General features: G+C 37.6%; 2 protein-coding genes across 7 annotated transcripts in view; one reads left to right on the top strand and one right to left on the bottom strand.

Moving 5' to 3' along the window:
• VWDE (von Willebrand factor D and EGF domains) overlaps nucleotides 1-15,490 on the top strand; it is a 31,780-nt gene extending 16,290 nt beyond the window's left edge. Inside the window, exons 13-30 of one of the 6 annotated variants that reach the window (XM_017729347.1) lie at nucleotides 185-340; nucleotides 947-1,051; nucleotides 1,397-1,511; nucleotides 2,867-3,117; nucleotides 3,236-3,455; nucleotides 3,986-4,123; nucleotides 4,705-4,767; nucleotides 6,208-6,864; nucleotides 7,196-7,291; nucleotides 7,376-7,471; nucleotides 7,990-8,085; nucleotides 9,334-9,429; nucleotides 9,768-9,863; nucleotides 10,350-10,445; nucleotides 10,543-10,638; nucleotides 11,916-12,011; nucleotides 12,558-12,661; nucleotides 13,781-15,490. In XM_017729347.1, coding sequence (XP_017584836.1) covers nucleotides 185-340; nucleotides 947-1,051; nucleotides 1,397-1,511; nucleotides 2,867-3,117; nucleotides 3,236-3,455; nucleotides 3,986-4,123; nucleotides 4,705-4,767; nucleotides 6,208-6,864; nucleotides 7,196-7,291; nucleotides 7,376-7,471; nucleotides 7,990-8,085; nucleotides 9,334-9,429; nucleotides 9,768-9,863; nucleotides 10,350-10,445; nucleotides 10,543-10,638; nucleotides 11,916-12,011; nucleotides 12,558-12,661; nucleotides 13,781-13,801 — 2,598 coding nt within the window. In that variant the 3' untranslated portion in view covers nucleotides 13,802-15,490. Of the gene's footprint in view, nucleotides 1-184; nucleotides 341-946; nucleotides 1,052-1,396; nucleotides 1,512-2,866; nucleotides 3,118-3,235; nucleotides 3,456-3,985; nucleotides 4,124-4,704; nucleotides 4,768-6,207; nucleotides 6,865-7,195; nucleotides 7,472-7,989; nucleotides 8,086-9,333; nucleotides 9,430-9,767; nucleotides 9,864-10,349; nucleotides 10,446-10,542; nucleotides 10,639-11,915; nucleotides 12,155-12,557 lie in introns of those variants that run through there. The other 5 variants (XM_017729346.1, XM_017729343.1, XM_017729345.1 and 2 more) reach the window with 5 other exon arrangements.
• Nucleotides 15,491-15,702: 212 nt separating this feature from the next.
• LOC103612313 (von Willebrand factor D and EGF domain-containing protein) overlaps nucleotides 15,703-20,529 on the bottom strand; it is an 8,750-nt gene continuing 3,923 nt past the window's right edge. The window contains exon 5 of the mRNA XM_017729181.1: nucleotides 15,703-20,219. Coding sequence (XP_017584670.1) covers nucleotides 20,110-20,219 — 110 coding nt within the window. The 3' untranslated portion in view covers nucleotides 15,703-20,109. The remainder of the gene's footprint in view (nucleotides 20,220-20,529) is intronic.

Here is a 20,529-nt window from a genome sequence, read left to right as displayed (position 1 = left end):
ACAGTAGCTGGCTTAGGTAAAAATCTGCATGTGCAAGTACTGTCATTTAATATTTGCCACTGAATTCTAATCCAGACACATTAGACTTGTTCAAATGCTGTGCAATACACATGGAGTTCTTCTCTGATAAAAACGTTTTCGTGACGTATTTCAGTGAAAAAAAATCTTCTGTCTTAACATTCAGTATAGTGATAGACAATGGATTCCTGGAGAACCTCTAACTATGCCAGCTGCCTTCCAAAATGCCAGGACTGTCGACTGTCAGTTACCAAATGATGGCCAGCAGTCTGATGTCATGGAGGTGGTTGATGATAAACCCATTGCCAGATGGCAAATAAAGGTACTCTCAGAAATTTCAAATATTCGCTTACAAATATTCCTATTAAGATGAAACACATCATGTAGATATTGTCCTTTATTTAATGGTACTAAAGGGAGAAGTCAGCTTGCTTAACTTGGGGGTCTCAGTTTGTCACCTAAGCTTAAGCATCGAGTGTCATTTGGCTGTGTTCTCCTGCAAGGAGACTGGTAGACACAACCTTGGTCCTGCAGAGACACACATTCTTCAAGAGTAGAAGTTAAAGGCCAGGTAGTTACCTTAGAGTATTTCAAATGACCTTGGATCCATCTTTGGTAGAATTGAGTTGAGCTCAGCCATATGTACATCCCTGTGTGAGCAGATATCTGAGCTCTCCTACAGATGGAGTCAATAAGATCAATAGAGCCCACACACAATTCAATTTACCTTAAAGCAGACACCTACATGTGGTTGGTCAAAATCTGCCTAGAGTCATTGGCAGGTTTGGTTAGATTTCTTATGGCTGTTGTGAGATTTTAAACCTGCATGTGGGTGTCTATTAATGAGTGGAAGCTCATGCTGGCAGAACACGTGAGTGATATACTGATACCTGTATCAGTTAATCCATTTTTACTGTTCACCTTGCAGATTTCTAATGATGGATTTGTTTATAGCAACTCTAAAACAATGGTATTATATGATGGAGCCTGTCAGACATGTGAACCACAAGAATCTGGGTCATGTACATTAAAGGTATGTGTTTCACTACTCTCTATTATGAAAATATGCATTTTTTCAGGCAGAAAAGGAATCTAGAAAAATTAGCAGACCATGCTCTGTTCTTGTTTCCAAGAGAGATTTTCAATGCACAGAAAGAGAAGCTGGGATGAAGCAATTTTAAATGTAAAAAATCAAACCAAAAGCACTTCATATAATTATCAGATAAAACCAAACTTGCTGTCAGTTGTTTAGATTTAAAAACAAGCTTAGCTGTTTAATAGAAGTGCTGAATGATTAGATTTTATTTGATACTTACAAATTCATAACCAGTTTGATAACCAAAAACATTAATGAATCACATTTTCATTTCTCTAAAAGGAGAAAACATGCAACATAGATGGACTCTGTTATGGTGAAGGAGACACAAATCCAACCAGCCCTTGCTTACTGTGCAGACCTGACTTATCAAAGCTAACATGGTCAGTTGTTGAAAGTAAGTTCTAAATAGCTCTTTTTTAATACCAAGAAGTTGAAAGTCTGCAAAGTTTTTAAACTTATGGCAATAGTGATGTTTTAACTAGGCCAGTGTTTCACTTAGAGCTTGTCATTTGATCTTGGTTTTCATCTGACATTTCTTAGTTTCTGAAAATTATATTTTTGTTTCCAGACCATATATGTAAAAGTCAGGCTTTTAAAAATTTTCTTTCCCTGACTCTCCTGCAGTAGCCATTACAAATAACTAATGAAAATTAACAGCTTTCAGTCTAATTAGCACTTTGCAGTCTTGATATTTAGCACAGCTACACCCACATATGTTTGTCTTCAACATATAGGTATAACAGGTATTTTTCAACAAATTACTCTGATAACACACAAGTGGAGATCACAAAGTGAATTAAAGGACATGTCATATTTATTAGCCACTTAATATCTGTGCATCATTTACATTGATGGCATAGATATGTGGCCTAACTACTTGAAAGTATATCCAAGGCTGTTGTACTCCAGTTCAGTTAGAAACTGCATTATGAAGGGAAAACCTAAGTCTAAATTTTTAATTTTCCTTCTCTGTAGTACAAAGTTCTAACCTATTGTAGCTCTTTTGGTTCAGATTTTAGTCTGGATATACATATCACATTGGTCCTTTCATCAAATGGAATGTTTCTTGGAGCTTTCATATTAGCCATCCAGCCTGTCCTGCCAACTCAGGTCTATAACATCGCAAATACAATCATTCCATCCACGTCTTCTTGAGTGAAAGACTCATGAAATCAAGACTCTGCCTTGATTAGGAAAGGTCCTGGCTGAATGGGACTTCTGGTGCCTGTCTTGGTGAATCTTGTCCCAGTTGAACTTGTACTGAAAGCCAAGGTATATATACCTATCCTAAAAGGATGAGACATGAATGGAAGGAATGAAACACAACTCATCCAGCAGACAGGGAGTCAAGGGATTTCCATGTTACAGCCATGTTGTGACTGGAACTCAATACTGACAGTCAGAAATGCAAGAAGAATGTAAACCAGAGGCAACGCTCTGAAACTAAGGAGCACAACCTCTTCTGCAAGGAGGATGATGTTAGAAATAGGATAGAGTTTAGCAGCTGAGACACTGGTTATGCCTTCTTCTCTCTTCATGGTTTTTGCCACAGTGGCTGGATTCCTGCTTGGAGCAGGCACTCTCTAGTATTGAAAATATCAAGTGTTTTTCCTGTGCCATTTGAATGACATTAGAATTTAAGAGAAATAAGTACATGGGATTTCTTTAGTAGAAAGATATGTTCCTTTTAATTTCTGTAAGTATGTTGGGACTTTTGCTTAGAAGAGGAAAATATCTCCTTTGTTACAGGTAACCAGCCTCCAGTGCTTGAAACTTTTCAGGGTATGCTACAGACATTTTATGGAGAAGATTTTGTATATCAGTTTTTGGCTTCAGATCCAGAGGGCTCTGCTATTCATTTCACGTTGGATTCTGGTCCAGAAGGTGCCAGTCTTTCTGCATCAGGTCTCCTTTTGTGGAAAGCTGTGACAATGAATGTCCATAAATTAACATTTTCTTTGACAGATGACTGCAATGCAACGACTAAGGTAGAAATAGAGGTAATGAATATTACAGTAAAATGACACCTACTAATAAGATATTTAAAATATCTATTTATAGAACTCATTGCTAGTTCATTTAAAAAAAGAAAACTGTCTTATTGGGCGTGTCTTGTAGGTCAGTGTAAAATCATGTGATTGCCTAAATAATGGCTCATGTGTGACAAACATTAATTTCCCACCTGGAAGTGGAAGATATCTTTGTGTGTGTGTGGCTGGATTTGAAGGTGATCTCTGTGAAGTGAATACTGATGACTGTAAACTTAACCAGTGTGGTATTGGCAGATGTGTGGATGGAGTAAACAGCTATTACTGTGAATGTCCACATGAACTTCAAGGTAAATTGCTACTTTATTTACATGTGTTTATCATGTTTAATGATAAATAGGAGTTTTTAATTTCATGTCTACAATTTTCTTTTTAAATTTTCCATTATAAATAGCTTATTGTTATATTATGAAGAACTTTTATGGTCTTGTGGTACAGATATGTGATATACTTCAAGGTATTTCTTGCATGGCTCTAATGGTTGTTTATTTTAGTTCATTATGAAAGCTAATTTCCATTGTTTTCCTCTGCAAAGGTAAATTCAGCAACATAGAAAAACACAGGAGATTCCTCCTGCAGATAAGCATGTAGTCCCCACAGCCCACCTTCTCCATATTCTACAATAAGCAAAATACTTGATATAAGATGAAAAAATGTGAATAGCAAATCTAATCAGCTGTTCTTATTAGATGGACTGAAATGCCTGGTTGCACTTTTTTTTTTAATTTCAGAACTTGCCTACATTGTACTTTTATAAACAGACCATCAAAGTCTAGTGCCACAATATTATAAAAAAAATTAAATCTGTATTTCAATACAGGTAAAAATTGTCAAGAGGATGTAGATGAATGTGCATCCAGTCCTTGCTTCCCTGGAGTATTCTGCTTCAATACTTTTGGTTCTTACTATTGTGGTCCATGCCCAAATAATCTGCAAGGAGATGGGAAGTCATGTCATGGTAAAATTATTTGATTTTCAGAAGAATGGTATTGTCTTATTCAGATATTAAAATTCTTTGATTGTGCTTCATGTTTCTAACAGTAACTTGGAACTCTTCTCAGTAGTCAGCAAAGCAGGGCTGTGTCTCTCCTGATGGCAATGTCAGACTGCTCTGGGTCAACACAGCTGTGAAACACTTTCTCCAGTGTAGAAAAAAACATATAAAAAACACACCCTCATTCTTTTATACCCAAGTAGAATACAATGGAATACTTTTGGCATTTTTTTCTTCATTATTTTCATAATACGATAAATTATTAATAAAATATTGAAAAAATATATTTCTATTTGATTAATATAGAACTATTTACCCAAGTCAAGGCAGTTGCCAAAATTTTATTTATATGCAATTACTGAATAACTTGTATCTTTAAAATACTCTGTTAAAAAACTTTTAAGAAACATTTTTAAACGTTATCTGCCTTCTGAATTTTGAGTTGTTTTTATGTAGTAAAATTTTAACTCTGTTTGTAATTTATTTAAATTTAAACAAATGTAGCTACTTCTATGCACTACTAATGTGCCTTCACATCTTTTCAGAAAGCTTTGATGATGCTGATGTTGGAAGGAAGGATTCCACAGGAGAAATTGGAGGGAATAAAGGTGATTCTTTTCATGAAGAAAATGGAATTTCTGATTCACACACTGATAAGAATATAACTGGCAAATAAAGGTTCTAGTCAGTTTTATGCTATTCACTTTATTTTTCAGTCTGGCACAATTCATTAATTACTGGGGCTGTATTCTGATCTGAAAAATGAGACTGAAATGTCAATATCAACAAATCCCTTGGGTCAGTCAAGTCATTTTATTAACAGTGTGATGTATGACACTCTTACAGTTGCCTTTTGTTTTAGTGACTAACCACTGACATAAAATAGGTAACATGGGGATAGGGACATCTGTTATATGAGATAAGCAAAAGTTTATGGCATTATGCTGAATGCCATTTTCCTACTTTAACTCAAAGCAAAGGTGAAGGATATGGCAAGTGCATGTCTTTATTCCAAAACTCTGTAAATGCTGTTGCTGGCATTTCCTGGTCTGTGCCTGCTGGGGGTTTCTTTGTGTCTTTTCCCTTCATCTCTGAATTGTTGTTGGGGTAGAAGGAAGACTCTCTCACTGCACTACCAGTGCTGGCTAATTCTTCATCAGCTGCAAAATGGTTTGCTTTTAGGCAGTGGGAGACCACACTACTACAATTCAGTAAAGTTTAACCTTTTGTAAACCATTTTCTAGTTATAAATGGATTAAGGTTTCATTCCTCCACTGCCCCATAATGCTAAAACCACATATACAGTATTCTACCAGTCTGGGATTACAGTGCTGTACTTCTTTCCACAAACCACACACTTTCCCTGGGCAGAATACGAAGAACTTATCATTCATTTTGCACTCTTTTGAATGAGGAGACTGAGTCAATCTCTGATGTTTATTAAACAGTTGAAACATCCCACTACTAAAACCCAAGTAAAAACTTTGAGAAAGTTGATTATAAATTTTGAAGAATAAAACATGTTAATACTTTTGCTACAAGTTGGTGGCTCATTCACCTAGAATGTCCGTGGTGCATCAGTGTGTCTAAGCATCTAAATACATGTGATTTTATCTCTGCTTCTAGTGCTGAGACACACTGATGAACCATATACAATATTTTTGCTTTAAATTCTTTCAGTTACCTAGTTGAAAGCAATGTATGGAGCTGATAATCTGCTGACAGTAAATCTGTTTATTGACCTAATATGGGAAAATCTCTGCTGTCTGCCTCATATAAATTGTGCTTTCTCCTTTTCTTCCAGCCAAGAAAAGACCATGGTGAGGGCAGGAATGGTTATAATCAGAATACCTTGATCTTCTCTAATTCTCTCAGTTAGGTTCTACTGCATGCTTACATTCTGAGGTAGCACAAGGAGAGACTTCCTGAAGCACAGAATGAATAGGCTGTATGTTTATCTGTTCAGAAAACATTCCCCACCCTCAAAAGGAAAAAAAGTCTGATGGTATTCACATACTTCTTCCCCATTTCTTTCTAACATGTTGTAGGTTTTCAACCATCATCCTTTGAGAAGGTTCTAAGAATGTCAAGTTATATTCCCAGTTCTACAGATGTCCCAAAGAGATTTATTTCTACAGAAATGGTCAGTAGCAGCATGCCACCAGCCTCCAGAGTAAAAACAATCACTGGCTGGAAGACACCTGATTCTCAGAGAACTGCTTCTGTACAACCTGCTCTGAGCACCATCAGTGGTCACCTTTCTGACATGGAAAACAGTTCTTTGGTACATGCTGTGAAGGCTGCCTCTTCAAGGAGCCGTGCTGTATCACCTGAGAAGGAAACAAGAACACAAACTGAGGCCTTCAGCTATTTTGAGAGCAACAGGAAGACCTCCCCTAGTAGCAGAGCAAGCATAAGCAAAGGATATTCTTTGCCAAACAAAGCCTTCAAAGGTGGAAATGCTCAGAGAGTTCTGCACCTATTAGCTAAGCATAAAGCTAGTCATTTACCTTTTTCCCTTGTTGAAGTCACTGTCCCACCAAAAATGTTTTCTGAAGAATTGAGTGAAACAGTGATTCCTAAAGCAGTGACCTGTTCTGATTTACCTTGTTTTCCTGGTGTACCCTGTGAGCCAAGTCAAGATGGAAGTGTCAAGTGTGGTCATTGTCCTTATGGTTATTATGGAGATGGCTTCACTTGCAGAGGTATTACAAATAATTGTGCTTAAATGCTTTGAAGAAAAGAATCTCGAGATGTCTTTATCACTTGAAAGTATATTGTTACTGTATAATCAGTGGAAAGTGTGGTATATTGAATTTTCTCATTTTCATTCTTAATATTGGCATAGCCTACAGGCTTTTAGTTGTATTGATGCACTTAAAAATACTTTTCTGATGTGTCTTAGACTCCTCATTTATGGGCAGGGACCCAATGGATTCTCTGTAATTGGTTCACTACGTTAGGCAAGACACATTGTGCTGAAATGCCACTTTCATTTTCCTTATTCTTTTCTTTGTCTTCTTCATTGCCTTTCAGCAAGATGTAGACAACCTTGTGGCAAAAATATGGAGTGTGTGGCACCCAATATTTGTAAATGCAAGCCTGGTTATGCTGGCTATAACTGTCAGGCTGGTGAGTATGGCATGTTAATTTTGCCTTTGGTAACTCATATGCACAAATTAATAACTTGCAGAGTGCTGTTGATTTTTTTGCCAGCTCTATGCAGACCTGATTGCAAAAACCATGGGAAGTGCATTAAGCCCAATGTCTGTGAGTGTTTACCAGGATACAGTGGCTCCACTTGTGAGGAAGGTAAATATAGTAGTTTTTGCTTTTAAATCCATAACTACTCAAAGGATGCTGTGAACAACTCCCATGTCTGTTCCTTCCGCCAGCAAAAAGGTGTGTTCATTTTACTGTCACTGCAACAGGACTCTTGAGTTACGTGTTGGTATATGTCCTGGTTTTCTTGATATACACTGTAAATGTTGCTTATGATTGGATATTCCTAAATTTAGCCTTCACAGTAAGCAGAGCAGTTCACCAGTGAATGTAGTTGCCTCTAAGCTAAACACTCCTGAAGAGTGGGAAGCACTGTCTGGAAATTGTGTCAGCTTTCTTTTCTTCAGGGTGACCACCACAGTTGGGACTCCGTACTATTGAAGTGGTTGTTGTTACTTACTCTTGTCAAAAGGCATTGCATGTATCTCCTTATTTTATTTCCATTTTTTTGCTCACTGTCAGATATTAACATTTGCTTTTTTATAAAGCATAACCAGCCCATGCGTCTTTCTAGAGGTGATTCCTTGAACATAATTCTATATCTGCAGCACATTGTAAACCACCGTGTCAAAATGGAGGGACGTGCTTGGCCAGAAATCTCTGCACCTGCCCATATGGTTTTGTGGGACCAAGATGTGATACAAGTAAGCTAAAGAGCATAAGAGAAAAACAAATGGCATTTTTCTTGTTCTTCGGGAGCAAGAAAGCAGATTTTTTATCCCCTCAGTCTTATGCTAGCAAATGACATAATACCTGTGCCTCTTTGAAGGTTCCCATACTTGAGCTTTTTGAACATCATGAAACTGCACATCACTTTGAAAACATAATGCATTATAAAAGGTGCAAATAATTTATATTTTATGATTCATGGGCATGGAAAAATTGAGTACATTTTGTATGTGATAACATCTTTAGAAAAACACGCAGATGTTTCATATGTCCTGGCAGCTTTTTAACTTTTATTAGCTCAGATTGATTAGATACTTGGGTACATTCAGAAGTTGTTGTCAGTGAATGGTGTGTCAGAAAGACTGGGATACAGGAAAATTGAATTCAGAACCACATTACGGTGTCTTTTTCCTTTTACCTGGCCTGAAAATTGAAAAATTTGCTGTGATCATAACTGAAAGATTGGAATTTCTTTGTCTCACATAAATTGTCTTTTACATATCAAATCATACATTCTGCAATTTGGCAACTCCAAATTTTGGGTAGATTTTATACAGGTAATTTGTATCCTTCAGAGAATCCAAATTTATACATGCTGTTTATGTATTGTTCACATGAACGTACCATTGCATTATTAACCCTGAATTCAGAAAGTCCTTTGTTTGTCCTCCTCAAATCCCAGGACTTTTTTTCAGGTTTTCTTGTTCTAGTTTCAATTTTGACAGAAAAAAGCTGCTCTTTGTGAAGCAGTACTAAAGAGAATGAGATGTCTCCCTGAAGAAGTGATTCATGGTTTTCCCCAGCTGCGATATTTTAATGTCTTTGCTTGTCAGTCTCGTGTTACTGTGTGCATGCAGCTGCTCTTGCATCATGTAACACAGTCCATTTGTCTCTTAGTATTGCATTTCCCATTTGGTTTAGAAATTTTTTTTCTAAATTTCTAGATTTTTAACATTATATATAACCAGACCATGGATAATTGCATGGAAAAACATTTTACTTACCTTTGTCATCTGGTGCTAGCTATTATGGGTATGAGACTAGATTACTCTGTTTAGCAATTCCTCTTCTACTAGTGGAATTGTATGTTACTTCCAGTGTTAATTTTTGGGAAGGAACTGGAAAACAAATCAAGAATACTTTGTAATCTCTTTCTTGTCCTCCCACCCCCTGTCTCCTCCCCTGCCTTCTCCGATGGTTTTCCCCAACTTCTCGGATGGTAGTGGTTTGCAACAGGCACTGTGAAAATGGTGGTGAATGTCTCACCCCAGACGTCTGCCAGTGTAAACCTGGGTGGTACGGACCCACCTGCAGTACAGGTAACACCCCTGCAACTTCCATGTTCCTGGAAAAGCATCCATAGGACCTCCCATAGCTTGAAATTTGGAACTGCATGGCTCAGGTGGCAGCAATGGGCAGCTGCTCTCTGCTGCAGGGCCCCCACACTCCCTTGTGTCTCTGCATGTTACTTCTGCTGCCAGCAGCACCTCTGGGAAATCTTATACTGATGCCTTAATTTGGTGTAAAGATTCTATGGGAATGATGTTGCCTGCAGTTATCTTAGGTGTTTAATTCCTGTTCTTGAAACAGACACATGTATTTTATGGACTTTATTTGGATGTTGTGCTTCCCACTCTTCTTGACCCTATTTCTGCAGCAATGTGTAATCCTGTGTGTCTCAATGGTGGTTCCTGTACTAAGCCAGATGTTTGCCTGTGTCCACATGGATTCTTTGGTGCCCACTGTCAGAATGGTAATATTTTCTTTTTTTCTTCTCCCCACTCCTTAATTGCTATTATGAGGAAATCTGTGAGAAAAAATCATGACACAAAATTAACAATCAAGTCATGTACCTGAGAAGTGGTGCAAAACAAAAATTACATTATTTTTTAGATTTTATGGCTGATTCAACAACTGTCCAAGGAGAATGAAGACTCGAAATTAGTCTTGTATTCCACTCAACATTTATGCAGCTTTCAACCAGTTTCATTGTATGTAATGTGTAGTCTGGTTGCTTGCGTACACATACAGTTGCAAACCTCGACTCCTTTTTATCTGATTTTGCCTTTACTATTGATGTTTGCACCAAAACACAGTAATATGATTTTTACAAGCCCTGATAGTGCTGAATTGTCCATACAAACTGTCAGAATCTTAGTGTTGCTCTCTTGTTTCCCAAAAGTATATCACTAAGTCAAAGTCCAAACTACAGCCTTTTCCTCCTGTTTGTATTTTTTAGCTGTCTGCAGCCCTCCATGTAAGAATGGTGGTCACTGCATGAGAAATCATGTCTGTACTTGTCCTGATGGGTACACAGGCAGAAGATGTGAAAAAAGTAAGCCAGCGTTAAAATCTTCTGTGACCCAAAAATAACCAATAAATTATTCTGTAATCAGTTAAATGTATTAAACAGCAGATTTTTTGATTTTAAGGTGTGTGTGAGCCAATGTGTATGAACGGAGGAAGATGTGTAGGCCCAAACATTTGCTCTTGTCCTTCAGGATGGAGAGGAAAAAGATGTAACTCTCGTAAGTACCTCGTAGTTACCAGGAGAACCATACCTTAAAAGTAGTATGTGACTCAGGACAACTCTGTCCATGCAAGTAATACAAAGTTAGTGCCAAAGAACTTAAGAATATATACACATCTATTCACATTGAAAAAATAGCGATCTATAACTTGGCAGCAAAATTTAGAATGGAGAACTAATACCATGCAGTTCTTAGGCGAAATCATGAGACCGAAATGTCTGTTAAATTCTTGTATAGCAAATATTATTTGTTTCTTTCTGGATTCTTGCGTAAATAAAAACATCTGCATTTCTGCAAAGAGATGAGTCAAAAAAGTGAAAGAAATTCAATTTGTGCTGTAGGACATAAAACCAGATATAATAGAAAAAGAAGTTCAGTGAAATATTGGAAAACTGTGGAAACAGTTGGAGGTGATGGGAATAAAATATGCAATGGGTACAAGCTCTTTGGGACAGGTAGAAATAGTACTGTGATGGTTGCACATCTGTGGGTCACATTGTATCTTAATAAAGATATTGATGGTGCATAAATAAATTGTGTCAGCATGGATAAAAGCACAGTCTGCATGAAAATCAGCATGATGGTAGAAATCCCATAGCTAAAGTGTTAGTGTCTGTCATAGTACCCACCCGAGGCTTGAGAATTGATGTGGGCAATGAGCTCTCTAATGGCATGGAGGAAAAATAAATTCCCCTGTATTACTTTCTGTAATTATTGGAAAGGGGTTGTTTTTAAAAAAAAAAATATTACCAGTATTTACAGGGGTGAGATATTCTTGGACACTGTGGAAGAGAGATTTGATTATCAAATAGTCAGCTATGAATGAATGAAAATAATGTGGGTTAGATCATGGCTTAATAAGCAGGGACAAATGTACAGGCAAATGGGTCATAGAAAATAACTTTGGATCAAATATTCTTGATTCATTGGGTATTCAGTTGCATGACAGACAAAAGATCTCTCACCAAGGTGTATGCTTTAGAAGGTAAATTTGCAAAAGATAAAGCTCATTAATGTTGCTGTCTTAATTCAGTATTTCAGGCTTTTGTAGCAATCTGTGATGCAGCAGAACCTCTGACTGTGGTTGGTTGTAGAGATTTTTGTTTCTAGTTGCCTTTCTTATTTAATATCCTGTTGGCCTTAGATATCTGAGTGAATATGATGTGACTCTTGGGTATGAAAAGCACAACCTCTCGTGGGCATCCTGAAATCTGAATAAAAACTCAATGTAACCACTTGGGATATAACCATATTTTGTGATGATGTTTGTGCAGCAATCTGTCTTCAGGAATGTGAGAACGGTGGGGAGTGTATTGGACCGAGTACCTGTCATTGTCCTCCACAGTGGGAAGGAATTCAGTGTCGAACACGTAAGAATGATGTGACCTGTAACCTCTTGCTTCAGCACAGTTCAGAGTGCTTCAGCCACATGCAGTGCAGAGAAGTCCTATACCTTGCATGTAGTTTAGCCACATCTGTGTCAAAGGCAGGATAAAGAGTAAAGATAGCTCTGCCCCTTCTGAAGCCTTCCAGGATCTGATGGCACTCTGGGACCCTGGCAGTATGTGTTGGCCTGCTCCAGTGTTGTATGCTGCTGAGAGGCCATTGCAATAGCTTGAAATAGCAAGGTGTGCTAAAAAACACCTTACTCGTGTTCTTTGCTTAGTCTCATTCATGCCCTCAGTGTGTTCTCATGTTAAATCTGCATCAAAGCAAAAGGGGGATGGGATAGACATAAGAACACTGTTGGCTCCATGTGGCCTTTAAGTGTCCTTACCCTGTGAAAATGCCTTCCAAGGTCTTGGTTCCTACAAGCAAACAGAATAAGTATATAGAGATGGCACCCACTTTTCCTTCACCAATGAATTATTCATTTGTTCATGAATAAAGCCTCATATGTACCTCTCTTGTTTTAGCTGTGTGCACCCAGAAGTGTCTGTTTGGAGGCAAGTGTGTATTGCCCAACGTGTGCTCATGTCGTCCAGGTTATACTGGAGTCCTCTGTGGGAAGAAAATTCAGGTATGTGTAGAGTTAAGACACCAGAGATCTGGGAGCTAATTAACTAGTCCACTCTTGTCCAGTGAAGCAGCATGATATACATCAAATGTGTATTTTGTCTGATTTCTTCCTTTCATTCTGCAGCAAGAGAAAATTAATGGAATTCCTAAGAGCTATTCCAGTAATTTTTAGGTTCTAATACTTACAGAATTTTTCTCAGCACCTAATGTAAACTTCCTTTGTTTCAAATTAAGCTGATTGTCTCCTGCCATGCAGTAGGAATTGATAACTATCCTCTTGACAATAACCACTATTTTCTTTTCCAGCATGTGGCCCCATTTTAGGGAAGACTGTCCTACTGCTGACTTTCGCAGCTTGAACCAAGTCAAGCCCTGATCTTTTCCCAATTAGCTACACTGCCAGTCCATCTCTGTTTTATACAAGTATGACTTATCCCCGAGTGTCACTCAAGAATAACTTTACTTTTTTGTTTCAGAGGAAATGATGGCCATTTCTCTGTTTTGACATGCAATTTTCTGTTGGATTCCCTTGCTTGAGTGCTGATGCTCACTCACTGTTAATTAAACATTTTGTTACAACTAACTGTTTTGTGGTGTCTGAAGTAAAAGCATTCTGCTCTTCTTACATCATCTGTGGTATTTCTATTCTTTTAATTTCAGTGTATTTAGACACATTTCTGGTGCCAGCAGAATTGAGAGGTGTGGTAGATATGTTTCAGAAATTGAAACAAGGAAGTGCTCATACAGATTTTGAAAATATGAAACTACAAATCCTATATCAATGACTGTAATGTTTGCTATATTGATTTAGCAAAATGTGACCCAAAGGGAGAAATAATTTTGATGTAAATGTTTTCATAAATATGTCCTGCATAGAGTTAGTGTATTGTTAGTCTAGAAAATATATATTGTTGGTCAGTCAGACAGTGTCGTGTCATACATTGATCACAATGGCACATTTTCTTAATGAAACAGAAAAACAATATACACAAGTTTAACTTAATGTTGTGATTCTGCATATCAGGCCAGCAGAGATTCATTAAAATTGTTTCATAAACTTTATCATAAAAATGGGTTGCATCATTAAAGTCTGGTTTTAATACTTTTTTCTCTCTCCAAGGTACAAAGACATCATGGTTGAAGAAGTGTGGCAATTCAGTTGCAGTGCTGCATGGATGTATGAGACTTGAAAATAGCAAAAGGGTTGAAGGCAATTACAGAGTTCATTTAAATGAAAGGAATATTCAGAAGCCTTATTTTAAAAGATTCATATTAGTCACAAATGTTGGCAAGCTTCAAAACAACAATCTTGTAGTCATTAAAACGTATGTATATTTCTATAATTTTTTGCTACCTCATGTACAAACCCCACAGCTTCTGATGTCTTCATTGAATTCCCAGATCTGATAACTGAGCCCAAAATTCTGCAGTTTGTTGATGTAGTCAACTGGACTATGAAATTTCTTTTGAGGGAACAAGACTGTAGCAGCTGCTGAGTGACTCTAGCAAGGAAGGTAGCACTTCAGCACTTGTGAATGGTACCTTCTGTTTATAAACACTGTTTACATACATACTATTTGGCTGCAGACAGAAGAAAAAGCAGAACTGGTTTTTCTTCTCTGTTTTGTATTTACATCAGTCTTGTTCTAATGACAAGCCAATAGGAAGGAAGGAGGGGAAACTTGAACTGAGGCTGGGCTACTAACAGTGAAGGCAGGGCCTCCTTGTTAACAGTCAGCCAGATGCAGAATGACTGATTTATCCACGACAAGCCTTTGCAGCCAGAAGCCAGATTCCAACTTTTCTGTCTTGACTTCATTACTTACAGTCACAAATTTGAATAGCCAGCCTTTGAATTATTCCTGTGTCTATAAAACTTTTATGCCCCTGAGACGGAAGTCAGTACTATGAGGAAATTTTGTTCCCAAGCCTCTTAGAGAAATTTAACAATGCGTTCAGTAATGCTGAATCTTAAAATAGGAACTAATAAGAGGAGAAATTTGTTGTACATCATGCCATCCATACTCATCACATCAGAAAGTATTTGTAAAGACTTAACATAGGACTTTTTTCCATTACCTATTGCTCCAATGAACTGTTAGCACCTACCAGCTGCCAGATAGTTTTTTACAAAATAAAATTCCAGTTTTTCTGAAGTTTCCTATAGAGGACTGCTATCTTGTCCTAGAGCTGTGAAAGACATTTCAGTTCCTGCCATAACAAAGTGAGCTCTGGTAATAGACACAAACATCCCTTTAGCTAAGACATTGAAGTTTACTGCTTTGTTTTTTTAAGCCAAAAATAAACATCATGACTTTCTGTTCTCCTGGGCAATATTCCGTTTATATACTCTAATTCTGAACAGGAAGAAAATAGAGGTAATTTTGCCATTTACTGCAGTTCTGTGATGCTGATTACCAAATCATAGCTGTTAGCAGCTCTGTGCCTAGATTTCTCCTCACCTTTTGATAGTCTTCTTAAGTCATCTTGCAAAGTAAGCTGGCATTTTGAGAGCTTAGCATCATTCCAGAATGATACCTGATGGATTTTCAAGTGCCTGACTGGTGTATTTTAAAAATGTCCAATTTCCCACTTGCATTTTAAATTTTAGTGTTTTCATAGTTTCTTTCAATCAAGCGTCCACATGGCTGATAGCCTGATGATCTGGGAACTGTTATATTATTTAAAACTACTGCTCTTGAGCCATTTCCTTTCTCACATCTCACAAAGATGTCGATGAACAAAACCCGACTAGCTCTCGGAACTGCTGCCTCAGGATGATGCTTTGGACCCACAAGTGTCTGAAAAAGTTTTGAAAGTACAAACACACCAATATCACATAATCTCATACTGTAATCACTGCTGTTCCATGTGTGAGTTATAGGGGTGCTGTGTGAAAAAGAAAGACAACATCTGCCTGGAGCACTGCTAATAGTACTTTGGTTAATGAGTTTGTGCAATCCTTCATTCACAAAACTTAATCAATACATATATGTGCATTTCTAGGATTTCAGGCACAATAAAGGGATTTTTAATCATAACTGTTAGTATTTGCCATTTATTTTCAATTGTTTTAAAGGGAGAAATTATTTCTTTTATATTTTCCAAATGCAAGCTGTGTGAACAAAGGCACATCCAGAGTTTTGCTACAGTAGCTAAAAATGCTCAGTGCTAGGCTGTGCTATTTTTGCTATTTTCCAGCAAGCACATAGTGCAGAAAAATTATTAGTACATGCAAAATGCCAGGCAGCTACTTCAAAACTGCCCAGTAATTATGCGATTAGTTGAAACTACTTTGTTACTACATTGTTCATCATACACAGGAAACAAGATCCACTGTAATTAGAAAGCACATGCCAACAATACAGTAAAATTGCTCAGTGTAACAAGATGCAGAATCATACAGAGGGTTTGTGTACAGAGGTTAACAGAACTGCTTGAATTGCAACCTGAAACTAGGCTCAAAAGAGTTAGGGGATTTGAGAGTGGGGAGAAGGGTTGAAGTTGACACAGTTCCACTCTGAAGGAATGAAGGGCAACTTGTATCAAATCGAAGATTTTGCAGTGATTACCACATTATGCACTGCACTGGTATCTTCACTGAATTTTCTTGCAAGATTTCTTTACACACTAAAGAGTGCTGGAAGGTACCTGATGCCTTAGGTTTTAACTTTTATATCTTTTAAATCCTGTACTGCCTAGTGTGTAACTCTGAAGTTCCGTGTAGCCTGTTAACTACTGTTCTCTCGTGCTAGGCAGACATAACAAACCCTCTCTAGGTCTGCACTTCGAGGACACCTTGATTGTCCCAGGCCCCAAAATGTGCAAACTAAAAGCCTTTGAGAGGACAGGCAAACTTGGCGTAATGACATCATTGCCTGAAATTATAATTGGAGAATTAACCCTGGTGTGCAAATGGACCAAACTTACAAAAGTATGAAGAACCTGTGACCCAGTGTCCATCTTGGGTGGAGCTCCTCGTGGGCTTTGCACTCCCAAGGTGTACCTTTGAAGGCCCTTCAAATAACCCACTTTTATTCTGTTATTTTGTCTAGCCTCTGTTTTCAGGTAGCCACTTCAAGGCATCATACCTACGTACATCATCCATTTATTACCTGGTTGTACTGCAGTTGCTCTGCAAGCCAGCAGAAATTCTCCCAAGTGCATGTTGATTTTTGCCCCTGATCTTGAAAAGATCTTTAAAATGCACTACAATTAATGTTTTCTGAAGGAAGGGCTTGTATCACAGAAGATACCACAGATAGTCATGTTGGCTGTGATTTAAAAATAAAACCACAAGTGGGCCCTATGTGAAAGGCTCTTTCTTTCTACAAAAGTTAATTATATATTTTCATAGCTAAGAAGAGAAAGCAAGTTAACATTTCCCTTTACCAAAAGCAAACTGATGAAGAAGAATCAGCACAAACCCTAAAGTAAATACGTGTAAAAACAGAAGCTACTTGACAAATTGTCTACCCCCACTCCATTATTTGTCCAAATGGAAAAACCTAAATTTTAAATTCTCAAAACATAGCATCTAGGTACATATACAAATCCAAATGTAGAGGTTAGAAAGCTTTACTAATAACTAAAGTTTTTTATGCAGTTTCTGTCATATAAAGGTGTCACATGCTGGTATCTGGTCATTCTGCCCACAGCTCATTTTAGCCAGCAAATGATATTTTACAGCTAGACCAAGTAAATCCATTCTTGCCAGAAGCACTTAGAGCAGAAGAAAAAACATAAACAAAAATGTGCATGTAAGTAAACCATAAAGAAGAAACACCTCACCTTTCCATGCACACTCTTAAAAGACAGAGTATCAAAAATGCTACCACTACAATACCGCTAAAATTTTTACAGATGTTTTAGAGTATCTGTGTAAGGTGTTAGAGTTAGCTCTAATGAATAAGAGAGCTAGTGTGTTCTGTATTGCTTCTCTTGACCTTTGAGCTGCATGTATGACATCTCTCCACAGGAAGACCTATCTCCAGAAATTACATGCTGTAGCTAGTATGTTCAATCGTCCAGCGAGCAGGAAACAAACAAAAGGCAAGAATTACTGGCAGCTCTTTTAATAAATGCATGTTGAGCTGTGAAAATAATAATCTGGGGACACAGACTGTCATTAATAATACATTCTAAGATTTCTCTAACTAACTAGAAAAATCACTTTTAAACTCACTTAAAGTTTAATTGAATAAGAAGTATTTCTTAAAAGCAAAACCAAAAAAAAAAAAAAAAGACAAAAAACCCTCTAGCCAGTAGATGGTGCTACGTTCAAGTAGTATTTCTGAGATACACCATTGCATTCTGTGTGGCATCAAATTACTGCTTACTTCAATCATTTCTAAACCGAAAACTAAATTAGCATTTGTTTTGGCCTGTTCAGAAACACCAGTTACAGTCTCTCAATGATTGCTCCTGGTCTCTTGCTCCTGACAATGCCAGTATCTCTTCAACCTTCTAGTCACTATTACTGTCACTTTTGTCTTTATTAGGAGAAGTCAGTCTTTTTGGGAATAATACTGAGATATTATGCCTCTTTGTATTTACATAGTACTGATTATTTATTCTAAATTTTGGGTCTAGTGCAAGTAATTTTTGTCCCTTTCATTCCCCTACAAGCAGTATGTCACCTAATGTATTCAGCCTAGCTCCTGAATTTCTAAATTATGGCATGATGTAGTGGACTGTGACACAGAATTTCATCAACATCATCATTATAAAATTATTCAGAACCATTGATGGAATCATCTTGGTCCACACACGAGAATCACATTTTTCACCAGCAAGTGTGAAATAGCCAGTGTATCACAGCAAAAGCAGCACAAAAAAATGTGCATTCCTCTTGTATTGTGCCCTGTCCCTGCAAGAAATCCTTCACAACATCTCTGCAGCAGGTTTCCTCTGAACAAAAGGCAACAGCCTCCAAAGAAAGCACAGGAGAAAGCTCAACTGCACCACACAGCAATTGCTTGTAACAGGAAACAGGAGTCTCAGGAAATAAACCATTGCCTTTCAATTGCCCTCTGCATGCTTGGGTTCTCTCTTGTAGAAAAAATTGGTAACTAAGAAGACCCCATTACCTTTGCCTCTTTGCTCAGTGGCTTGTAATCCTGGCAGAAACAGGTCCATATAAATTACTGGCCATGAGAGCTACATGTTCTGCTAGTTAAACACAGTTAAAATGTTGTTCCAACAAATGGACTAAATTAATGCATAGTAAAATTCTCCCACCAAAAAAAAAATTATTCCAGTTTCATCTAGAAGACAATGAAAATCAATGTCTCAAAAAAATAAAAATTTATCTGAGCATCATTCAGAAAGTTGACTGTTTCGACTAGCATGTTTTGGCAAAACCTTCCTCAACAGTAGCACTCAGGAAACAGCAGAAATGAGACAAGGAACAGTGAACATAGGAGACTCAGTCCAATCTGCAGGTCATTCAAAAGCCTGCAAAACCTAAATGAAGCCAAACGGGAACATTTCCAGAAGGCAAGCACAAACATCCCCCACACATGTGATTTGTGACAGGCACGGCTTTTCCTCCCTGCTAGTCTGTAGCCTGCCATTATACTGCTCCTGTAACAACACAGTCTTGAATAGCATCGAATTATCAATGTCTCCAGAAGAAAAATATATTTTCCTGTCTCACTGGGATAAGGAAAAGAAATAATTGGTAGTTGAGAGATGATCAGATAATATGACTGTAGAAGTAGTCGAGATAAGGACTCTTAGAGTATCAGCATGGATTAAGCTTTTAGAAAGTAACAGCAGAATTGTCTGAACAAGTATGGGGGGCGGGGGGGGTCGGTTGTTGGGGTTTTTATTTAAATACTCTTTAGCTGATTGAGATCCAGATCAGACTGGGGGGAGAGACAGGAAGCAGACATAAAGTGATAACCACGATTTAAATAAGAAGCTTTGCTGTTTGGTAATGTTCCAGAGACTTGCAAACTCTGCAAGTTTCCTCTTGCAACTGTTTAATATCATTGAAAGCAAATTATACTTGAACTAACATTCACTTCTGATGATCTGAATTGAGGGATTTTTGTTTCATGTGCTTTTTAAAAATGTAATTATATAACACAATAAGTCTAGTCAAAGGGGAGAAAAATCAAAAAGAAGAGCAGAGATCTGTTCTGAAGTACTCAATTAGAAGAAAAATTTTATTTCAAGGTCAGCTGTATTGACCAAGGCATAATACTTCTGCTTATGAAGGAAAAAATGAGGAGAAAACTTGTGTCATACACTGCACACAGTTGGATATTTATAATAACTTCCCTACAATCAGCAATACTTTCATATAGAAAAGCATTTACTTAATATAGTGGGTACAAAAAGCTATCTGAAATCAAGTTATCATGTTTATGATAACACTGCTGCAGACTTCCTCTCTGTATGGTTACATGAAAAAAAATGCAGCTTATCTTGGCTGAAGTTGCTTCATTCCTTCCTTTTCTTTGTACACTGTGGCCCAGAGTACGGCAGTCGACATCTACACACATTTGGAGCGATGCATTTCCCTCCATGTTGGCAGGGCAGTTTACACACAGCTGAAATGAGACACCAGATACACAGTACGTCTTGAGCACAACACAGGATCATTTTTCTCTTTGTCTCACTGTGGTAGCAGAATTGTTCCCTGGTGACTGCACTGGGACATTATAAATAAAAGCATAATGGAAGAACTGAAAAGCAATGCCTCTCAATTTATGGCATCGTGGCCTTCACTGGAATACAGGCACAGTACATCTAGTCTTATTCATGCTCCATTTCCCTTTTAAAATACTATAATTTCTGTTCTTTAAGGCATAGGCGTTTTTTGAGACAGATGCCCCCATAACAGTGAGAGAACAATAAAAA

Source organism: Corvus brachyrhynchos, unplaced genomic scaffold, assembly GCF_000691975.1.
Source record: "Corvus brachyrhynchos isolate BGI_N302 unplaced genomic scaffold, ASM69197v1 scaffold142, whole genome shotgun sequence".
In the NCBI taxonomy this organism is placed as follows: domain Eukaryota; kingdom Metazoa; phylum Chordata; class Aves; order Passeriformes; family Corvidae; genus Corvus; species Corvus brachyrhynchos.
Note: the sequence above shows the minus strand (reverse complement) of the source record. Positions and strands in the feature narration are given on the sequence as shown.